The sequence below is a fragment of the Priapulus caudatus genome, unplaced genomic scaffold (genome assembly GCF_000485595.1).
Source record: "Priapulus caudatus unplaced genomic scaffold, Priapulus_caudatus-5.0.1 Scaffold794, whole genome shotgun sequence".
NCBI lineage: Eukaryota > Metazoa > Priapulida > Priapulimorpha > Priapulimorphida > Priapulidae > Priapulus > Priapulus caudatus.
In genome coordinates, this window is record NW_014577855.1 from 91230 (window position 1) to 102122 (window position 10893).

Below are 10893 nucleotides of genomic sequence, written 5' to 3' on the forward strand. Positions count from 1 at the left end.
ACATTTGTTTTTTATTCACATCAACTCGTACGACAACTGTAGTGAATCAGTACCAAATAGTGTCAAACTCTTTGTCTTCATACTCCTGATATATATATTAATATATATATATATATATATATATATATTGTAAGTGAGAAAATCTCATACTTTCTCGAAATATAATTGGTGCGAAGAGTATGAATTACAAAGATCGGCACTTCTTTTATAAGCACAACGAGATAGCTTAGGAAACTAGCTGAGGGATCGGAAAGACAGATCACAGTATTACTAGGAGTTGTCCAACAACGTTTTTAAAACAACGACTGAGAAGTCGCTGAAAGTAACAACTTAGGCATCTGAAAGTCGCCTTGCAAACTTACTACTGCAAGCCTGGCACTGACAAACAACCTTTTGACCGATGGCTGATGGCCTGGATGGGTTTCGCGCCACTAGATGGTATGGGATAGGTTTAAAGGGAGAGTTTACTCTAGGTTCTAGGGTTATTTTCAGCTAATTTAGCGTTATAATTACGCTACATAAAAAGTATTCATAGTTGCAATCACCATTAGAAATATCTGTTGTTTAAAGTGTTTAAAATAACGACTACAGTTTGATTAACAACGACCGGGTGCGCCATCCAACGCACGATCTGATAAGTTGGCGAAACCACTTTCCAACCAAGGCTACAGACCGAGGGTGTTTCTATATTTATTTGCATTTAAAACAAAGACTATTGTAATATCTTATAAACGACATATAGCTTTCAGTATATGGATGAAATTTGCCCTAAAATGAATATTTTCGGTTAATATAGGCATTGGTATAATATATATTGACAGCTTTGTGATTACCTCGCAGTCTGTAATGCTGCAAAATTAATATGTCAAATACGCAACTTTTCGCGCGTGCAGTCACAGGTCGCGGCCGTCGTGTCATGGCCCCGTTCAAATTTCGTAGCGTTATGATGTGTAATTAATTATAACAATTAAAATTAGGTATCTGGTAACAAATACGTGTGGGTATAGACGATTTTGTTCATATCAGTAAGTCACTAGTTGTATGCAGAAAAATCCTAGAGCTACTGTCACTTTAAATAGAATGGCTAGAAATAGGTGGCTATCGATGGCATTGGTGACGTAGGGACTTCACGGGCGCTAACTGGTTTGCTGTATAAAATAGAGTCACGCTTCTTCGGGAGATTTTAGCTGACTGTGTTAGAGAATTGTAAGTACGTGATACAGGTCTTATCTCTTATTTCGTTTCTAATTTGTCAAGTAGTGCCACTGACAGAGACTCTTATAATCATTCGTTTCCTGTTATTTCTTGTCTTTGTATTTTTTCTAGTTTCTTAGTTCTTTTACATGGCATATAATATATATATATATATATATATATATATTGTTGTACATGCTAATTTCGCACTACGCACAGTAGTCATCATGTAGAAGAGCTATAGAGAGCATATAAAGACAATAAATAACAGAAAACGAATGATAGATTATATATATAATTATATATATATATAGGAGTTAATGAAGACAAAGGAGTTTGACACGTATTTGGTACTGATTTCACTACATTTTGTCGTACGAGTTTGATGTGAATAAAAATACAAATGTATAGAAACACGAGCTTCTTTTGTTCACTGGTCCTTATTCTTGCTTCCAGTAGTATTACAAACCGCGTAGCTTCCTTCGTTTTGACATAAATCGTACTTTTGCACGACATGGTTTTCACGTTATTTACCGTCGTGTGGCGTTGCCAAGCCGCAAATTCTCATGCAGAGCAACTCGAAGGAGACGCGACAGGGAATTTAGGCCGAATAGTCTAGCCGAGTGCAGAAAATGCGCTTAGAAATTAAGTTTCGTTGTGCCCAAGCTGGGTTTAAGAATTAAAACTATTTTACATTTAAACTATAGTTAGAATGCCTTGTTTTTAGCTCGTCTGACGAAGTCAGATGCAGCTTGTAGAATCACATGATTGTCCGTCCGTCCGTCCGTCCGTGCGTCAACAGTTGGGCACTGTAACGTCTATTTCTTACGTAACATCAACGCGCATTCCTGTTTACAGCACAAATCTTAACCGCTCGACGTACTGTCACGATATTAGGGGGGGGGGGTTGATCGTGAAAAGGACTCAGGATGACAAATTTGGGGTCAAGGGTCAAAGGTCAAGATGTGTGAACAGAGGGGGAATATTTCCCCCGTAACTCAAGCTATAGGAGGAAATACGGAATTGCGGCAAAAATCTCAATGGCTTGACCTACGCTCTTAATATTCAATGTATAGTGTGATGGGGAGGAAACCCATCACCAGCACGAAATTGGAGGTCACAGGTCAAAGGGCAGTGGGGGAAAGGTCAGATATCAGACATTTTCTGAGGACACGGGCTAATGGACAGAGTGAAAAACTTTTTTGTTTCAGCGCTGACCTACCATTTTTATCACTTTATTGAAAGGACCATGAAATGTGCTTTCCACTGACGTGCGAAGAGTAAGTGTCTGATAACCTTTTGACCCTCAAGAGGAGGGTTAAAGATGGATTCCTGAACTGCCTCAATGATGTCACAGTGTTCTCACATTCATGGCACATCCATAATCTGGAAAGCCAATAAGACTGGATAGCCCAACGGCTACAGCACAGGGTTACAGCTCAAAGGTCCTTGGATCGAATCCCATCAGATTTTTTATTATTTACCTGTTTTCTGTATTTTTCTATCTATCCATTTAACTATTTCTTTCCAATGAACTCAAATATTTACATGATTTATTTACAACAATTTCATAACAACAAATAATTTTTACAACATTTTTTTTTTTAATAGGGTTAGGGTTAGGGTCACAATGCACCATAAAACGAGAGTTTCAGGCACGCGATTTGTATCAACCAATGGGATTTGGGAGGTATGCAGAATGTAGAAGGTTGCTGAAATGATGTGTACACAACTGCGTATCTGCATATCTGCACCTAACAAAGGTGCAAACAACTCTGCACGACTTAAATGTTACGTTTATAACCGTAGAAACAGACCTCAGATGAGCCCAGACGCTCTGTGGCTCTTATTATGGTTAAATCCAGCAGTTGAAAAATAAATAAATGCTGCGCTGGTAAAATATCTGAACTACCTCACCCACGGAGGAATGATGTGTATGAATCTTAGCGAGTAAATTGACGCTCCAGCTGATTGTAGCTTTTCGCACATGTGTCTTGCATTACAACCGTTACTATGCAATTGCAGGCAAACGCATGTGTTTACATCTTACTTATCATCACCAATAGTATGTGATAAAGGCGAGAGTTAACGTTGTCATCACCCGGCTTTGTTAGCCGAACAAAAACTTCTTTGCAAGATAACGTACGGGAGACACGATCCCTGCCGCGCCTCCTTTGAGTTGCTGTGCATGAGAATTTGTGGCTTGGCAATGCCACACGACGGTAAATAACGTGAAAACCATGTCGTGCAAAAGTATGATTTATGTCAAAACGAAGAAAGCTACGCGGTTTGTAATACTACCGGAAGATAGAATAAAGGACCAGTGAACAAAAGAAGCTCATGTTTGTATACATTTGTATTTTTATTCACATCGAACTCGTACGACAAAAATGTAGTGAAATCAGTACCAAATACGTGTCAAACTTCTTTGTCTTCATTAACTCCTGATATATATATATATATATATATATATATATATATATATATATATATATATATATCAAGAGTACATAATGGGAGAAGAGTATGACATAGTTTTAACAGCGTTTTGCGTAGTTTTCAACTTGAATTTATTCTATCAATATGTGAATAAATATATTCAAACTTTACCTTGTTTTCGTCTCGGATTCTCTCTTAATCATATGACACCACCAGTTTACCTGAAAATCGTATGTGTTCTTCAAAAAAGTTTTTTGAATACGACATGATTTCACACAGTTTTCCTAAACGTTTGCAACTTTTCGGCCAATGTTGATATGCGGCGGCAGCAACAGGTTGTAACTACGGGACGCTGGGGACTGTTGGGGATATTAGGTAAGCACAGTAACAGCACTTGTTTCACTTCCTTATCATCAGGAACATGATGGCAACACCGCTAAAATCAGCTGCTTGCTCGCCGTGAGCACACATTTCTTTCCAGCACGCTAGAAACGCGTTACACACTGAATACCCCCCAGAATCCCGTTACAGACAATAGAACACTAATTCGATAACAAACATTGACCGAATAAATGCAAACGTTTGGGAAAACTGTGTGAAACCGTGTCGTATTCAAATAACTTTTTTGAAGAACACATGATTTTCAGGTAAACTGGTGGTGTCATATGATTAAGGGAGAATCCGAGACGAAAACAAGGTAAAGTTTGAATATATTTATTCACATATTGATAGAATAAATTCAAGATGAAAACTACGCAAAACGCTGTTAAGACAGTGTCATACTCTTCTCTGATTATGTACTCTTGATATATTATGTATATATAACATACCTACACAGGGGTCGAATTAGCCGCTAGCCCGCTAGCCCGGGACTAGTAATTGTTTGGAAGGGTAGTTAAAGGCCAGGCTGGCTTGCCCGTCGGGCAAGTAAACAATTCCAGACCAGATTTCGTAATTCCGCCCGTTTTCGGATATATCAGTGTATGATTAATGGGAATTTAATTGCGGTTTGTGAGCATGCATTCAAATTCAGTCTACAATACCCTCAGAAAGCATCTCGGAGCATTTGTGAGATCAACAATTTTCCCACGCAACCACTATCGACATCATGCTTTTAAGGGCTAGTTGAAAACCAGAAGGGCTAGTACAAACCTTACCTTACTATAGCCCTTCGGGCTAACTTGCATATTGTCCTTATTTCTACCCCTGCATACATATATATATATATATATATATACAGATAGGTTCGGTTTTACGATGGTCCATTTTACGACTTTTCACATTAACGACCTTTTCAAAATTACCTAAAAAAAATTTAATAAAAAAAATCGCAATTCAATAACGCACCAACGCATGTGAGTCCAAACACGCAATAAGCGCTTCTTTTGTTTTTCGTGGTGCATTGTGGCTGGAATGATAGCATTTAATTGCATTATAATTTGCTCTTGTTTTACGACCTTTCATTTTACGACCCTGCTTTACTGGAACCTAACCCTGTCTTAAAAAGGGACCTACATGTATACATTTATAGTTTAATTTATAATTAGTCACCATACTCAGCAGAATCCCCTCTTTTTGTATTGCCTGTTCATTTGTTGAAGAAGAGGAACTGGTGTGTATAATTCTGTATAGTTCTGTATAGTTCTGGTGTATGTAATAAATGTGAAATCTGAGCTTTCAACATTTGTACTTATATCTAAATGTATTTTTTTCTTACTCATGGGCATTTTGCACTTGTTCACAGTTGGTGTCCTAGAAGTCGTGTATATGAAGAAGGCTGCCGAGGACCAGGTTACCCTAGCAAAAAAGTTTCAGCTGCCAGAAAACTTCTATCTTTATGAGGTGTCACCTGTTTGCTCAGGCTGTCGTGGATGTGATTCTGCAGACTTAAAGGCTAGAAGAATTTCATTGTCTACAGCGCAAGAAGATGATGCAGGTGAATAGCACTGAAATACCTACATGAAAGTAAACATAGTGCTGAATAGTACATTGGCTGTGTATCTACACATGGAAACCTATCCTTTGTGAAGCAATACAAGAAATGTAATATCTGTATGATCATAAACATAGTATAAGAATTGTGAATCAAAGCAGCAGGATAGGCAAGGCTTAATTATTAGAATTCTACGTTACGTAACCCTTATCTCTCTATGAGTTCTGCCATTAACGTCTACAAGTATGCACTTAAGAGCTACCTCAAATGTTCAATTATGAACGTGAGAAGTTGGTTCATACGCATATATTCATATACATTCACAATTTAGAGATACCGACCTATCGTGCAGTTTTCCAGAATATAGAATTTAATATTTTTAGCAGTAGACAGCTATCATTTCCAAGTCATTTGTTGGGATATCAGAAAGGGTATTGAGGTTCAGATTGTGGGGTTCTCCACACCACGTAAATCCAGCCAACCTCTATCAGCTGCCTACTGCTATTAGGCTAATGTGTAAACTATGTCCAAAAACAACATAAGCACAAACTGCTGCTACTAACGAAACGTACTGTACCCTTACTTTACTTGTTTTTCTGCTCATCCCATATTTTCCTTCACACAGGGGCACATAGGCAAACCAACCAAATGTTCCATTTAGCTTCCCCCATTGAGGTTGATTGCTCCCAAGCCTTAATTTAAAATTCTTCTGTCTGAGAAACCCTATACCTATAATAATATATGCAAGCATGTTCACACACTGTGGTGCACACACCACTATTACCTTACCAGTACTTTTCTGAAAAACTATAACAATAAATTTCTATTCTCCTATCTCTTGTCAATGTTGCTCATTCAATCTGAACAGAGATATATGATAAGAAGACTTAAACAATGAACAACGGTAACAGAATTTAGACTTAAATGTTCCCAAACATAAATGGGCATCTAGCTGACCCAATCGACTGCACTCTATACTATACGACTTTACTGAAAGAGCATGCAAACATGTGCATAACTAAAAAAAATCACTGTACACAGCGAATATAATAATTCTCTTTCACCAGATTGATAAATAATCTAACGTGCAAAGCCTGTAAAATTCGCACTGACCACGTTGATAAAACTAAATTCTTTCCACCAATTTTCCACATACCACATAATTCGTTTACAGTGTAGTCTAACTATTTGGGGTTGACAAAGTGGAGACAAAATCTAAATGGCGCAAAAATGGCCAACTTAACACTTGTATAGTTGTAATGATTGAATGGTGACACATCCTATATCAAATTCTCGCCTCCGCGCGTGTACACATTTGTAAAACCTAAAAACCTATGATGAATGAGGCAATTGTCATATGAGTTATTGAAAATTTCGCAGTGGCTGCATGTACTGCAGTAATAGAGTGAACACCAAGTTTAACTTTTGCCGTACTGTAACTGTCTAAATCATAAGAGATTCCAGAACATTGATTTTTGTTATAAAGTTGGATGACTACCTGTATTCATGTCATTGTTATGGTACATTCATGGGTCTATACACATTGCCTTTGTAGGCTGCCAAGCTTCTAGGGAGAATGATCCTGGCCAGTCAGAATCAGAGGGCATCCTAGTTCGAGCAGGGAAGATGCAGATGCAATCGGATATATCAAGCACCACCAAAGGTTATTAATGGAGTAGTGTTGATATGAAAAATCTATTCAATAATTATTAGCAAATGTGTTCAATCAATCGTCATTACATGCTTTGGCCAATTGCATCAAGAATATCTATGGTATCTTGGTTGTGTGTGTGTGTGTATATATATATATATTTATTTATATATACTAGCGGGATACCCGGCGTTGCCCGGGGAAATCGGTGGCGTTACTCAGTTGGTGACCGCTTGGTTGAAAAGAAAATACCCAAAAAAATCTTTAACTTTTGACAAAGCAGGTAATTTGACAATGAATAGCAGGTAACTGTTTTTCCGGCACAGACGGTAGGGCGAGCGGCGAAGGCGCGAATCCCTGCTAGGGGGGTCCGGTTTCTGATTTGACCCACAAATAGCCTATTTTGATGGGTATGGGTTCTAGAATTTGGTAGTTTAGATATTAGGTTTTTGCTATTAAGTATCTAGTATAAAAAGAAAAATCATAAATGTCAAGTAAAAGTCCAGGTAACAGTGTATTTCCTCTTTATTTTAGTAGTATCTGCCAAGTTGAGAATTCAATTATCACTGCATTTTTATAATCTGAGTCCACATTATAATATAATGAAACTTCCGCTTGTCTGTGTGTCCGCACGAGGGTAAACAAACTCGCCGGCGACCCGCCCGTGCACAGAGTTAGTCTTGGGTTGGAAGTATTTAAAATAAACTTCGTTTTTTCAAATATGGATTAAATATTTTACCGCCTTTAGTGGGAGTTTCTCTCAAATTGATAGCCGGTAACAAATTGCGCGATAGGCGGTAAAAATAACCGGTTACCGGCTGGCTATTAACAAGAACCCTGTATCTATCTATCCATGCATCTATCCATGCATCCATCCATCCATCCCATTCCATGCCATCCCATCCCATCCTGGATATCCCATCCCATCCCATCCCATCTCATCTCATCGCATCGCATGACATCCCATGCCATCCCATCCCATGCCATGCCATCCCATCACATCCCATATCCCATCCCATGCCATCGCAATGATCGCATGCCATCCCATCCCATCCCATCCCATCCCAAACAGTAAAAAATAATAAGAAATCAAAAGATAAAAGACATTAAAAATAAAAATGATTAATACATTGAAAAAATATTAAATTAAATAAATTAATGAATTAAAAATTAAAAATAATACATACTAAAGAGGTAGGTAAAGGGGAAAAAGGAAAAACAGGGGCAAATAAGTTCCCCAGCTGGGACTCGAACCCGGAATCCCGGTGTAGGAGACGAATGTTCTAGCGATTACGCCACTGCGCCGTTAAGGGTATACACCATGGATTCACACGTACGTGATGTTAATCTGTACGCACCGCCTGATGTTAATCTGTAAGCACCAATTGATGAATAGAATTTGTATCAATTTTTAACTTTTTAAATTTTTTTTTCGTCTATGAACACTCCCCGGGTATAGGAATTCGCCCTCTGAAAATTGCATCCAGATCACTTGGGCGGTTTGGCCGGGCATAGGGGACATATATACGTACATACATACATACAAACTGAAATATAGATTATAATATATATATATATATATATATATATATATACATTGTGTGGCCGTATATGTATCTCATTTTAGTTAATATCATGTTAGGTAGGTTTAAAGGTTTTTATGTGCACAGGTGATATAGTTTTGGCAGAACAACTGACAGATGAGGTGCCTGAGTTAGGCTTGTGTGGATCGGCCACTTCCTTTGCCGAACTAGCAAATGTTGCTGATCAGGAACCTGCATTGGTCTGCAAGAGAGGTATACTCATTATAAGATGTTTTGGATTGCTTGTATAGACAAAACTGTACAGATTTGAAATTTAAGATGAATACTGGTTGTTTCCCATGTTTTATAATTTCACTTGGCTAGTTTCTTGACATGAAAAAATAATTGGTGCAATCTTAACAATGAGTAGTTATAATGAGCAACCTGTATCAACATACAGTAGCCTTATTAGCCTTTTTTGCCTTGTCTCAAAAGACGGCACTGAGCATCGTTGCTTTCCGACTTGCATATCCTTGATTTACTTGGTCAGGATTTTGTGGGGTTAAAGAAGCCTGACTACATTTAATGTGGTGTTAGAAATGGGAGGGGGTGTAATAGGACCCAATACTCCATGGCGCCTAAGTCAGAAGGTGCACTTGTAACTTGTTGGTGCAGTAACTTAGTGCACTAACAAGTTGCAAGTGCACCCATTCTGCACCTAATTGAAACAGGGGCATCTGATTCTGTGTAGTTGACTCCGTTTCTATTTATAAATTGGCCGATAGCTAGCGCTATCACGCGATAGTCCGAGATTCGCAAGAAATGGTGGCGGTAATCAAACCGAATAATCAAAATTTGAATTGTGCAGGTTTCTGGAGAATATAGCTATATTAGAGAGGTTCTAAGACATTTATCATTTGATATGCAAGGTCACTACACTGAGTTTAATTATTAAAGTCTCTGTCGTATTTGTCCTCTATTGAACGTATGACTGACATGCTGGTGTGAATGTTTAAGGTTACATAATATTCTGTCGTGAAATATCTTAATGGGTTGATGTTTCACATTGCCCACCCATGTAAGGTTCTAATCTTACTTAAAGCAAATTGTCATACTGTTTCGATTTCTGTACAGAATATTGAGTATCAGCTACTTATCAAAGCAATAGGCTTGCTGTTCCCGAAATGTGTTTCTTCTTCAATTACAAAGAATAATCTTCCATGCAGGTTCTGACATGCCATTCCGTTTCGCGGGGGCTGGCCAGTCTGTCTTCGGCAGTATTCTTGACACGAGTGGTGAAGACAGTGGAACTAGTGTTTCGTCAAGTCACAATATTCACTTCGAGTCGACCGAACATCTGCCTGACCTGATCGAGTTGAAGACTGGAGAAGAGGACGAGGAGAGGATCTTCTCAAACAGGGGAAAGCTTTACAGGTAGAATTAATTTGTTCCAGCAGTAGGTAGTGATGTAAATATTCCAGCTGCTGCTCCTACTGCTGCTGGTGGCGATGGTCATGGGTTTGGTGTCTGTTGGTGGTGTTTGCAGGCTTCCGTAGTATTTAGACTTTGTAAACAACCACTCTGAATCAGAATATGTAGCATCCATGACATTCTATTAGTGCTGCCACCTCTACACACAATTGTTCTAACTCTACACTAGCATACTACTACACACATACTAGTGTAGTACACTAGTAGTAGGAACTAGGCAATTAGACACAACATACAGTCGTGTGTATATATATATATATGGTATCAGGACAAATACCCCCCGGACAATCATCCCCCGGACAATTACACCCCGGACATTTACCCCCATGCCATTCACTCCCGGACAATTACCCTCTGGACAATCACCCCCTGGACAATTACCCCCCGGACAATCACCCCCTGGACAGTTACCCCCCGGACAATTACCCCCCGGACATTTACCCCTCGGACTTTTACCCCCGGACAATTACCCCCCAGACATTTACCCTCCGGACAATCACCCCCCTGGACAATCATTCCTCAGACAATTACCCCCAGACATTTACCCTCCGGACATTTACCCCCGGACAATTACTCACTTGGTGTTTATTATTCATTGTTGAACAGTGATACAGGGAGGAGGTCGAGGAGGGAAGAAGGTGGTGAGAAGGTGGTGGAGGAGG

At 38.9% G+C, this 10893-nt stretch overlaps 1 protein-coding gene across 1 annotated transcript in view; it reads left to right on the top strand.

The window, feature by feature from the left end:
* The window catches only part of LOC106813583 (E3 SUMO-protein ligase RanBP2-like), a gene marked incomplete in the record, with an annotated part of 87967 nt that overhangs the window by 40393 nt on the left and 36681 nt on the right, over positions 1-10893 (top strand). Inside the window, 4 exon segments of the mRNA XM_014817760.1 lie at positions 5378-5569; positions 7122-7229; positions 8888-9013; positions 9967-10174. Coding sequence (XP_014673246.1) covers positions 5378-5569; positions 7122-7229; positions 8888-9013; positions 9967-10174 — 634 coding nt within the window.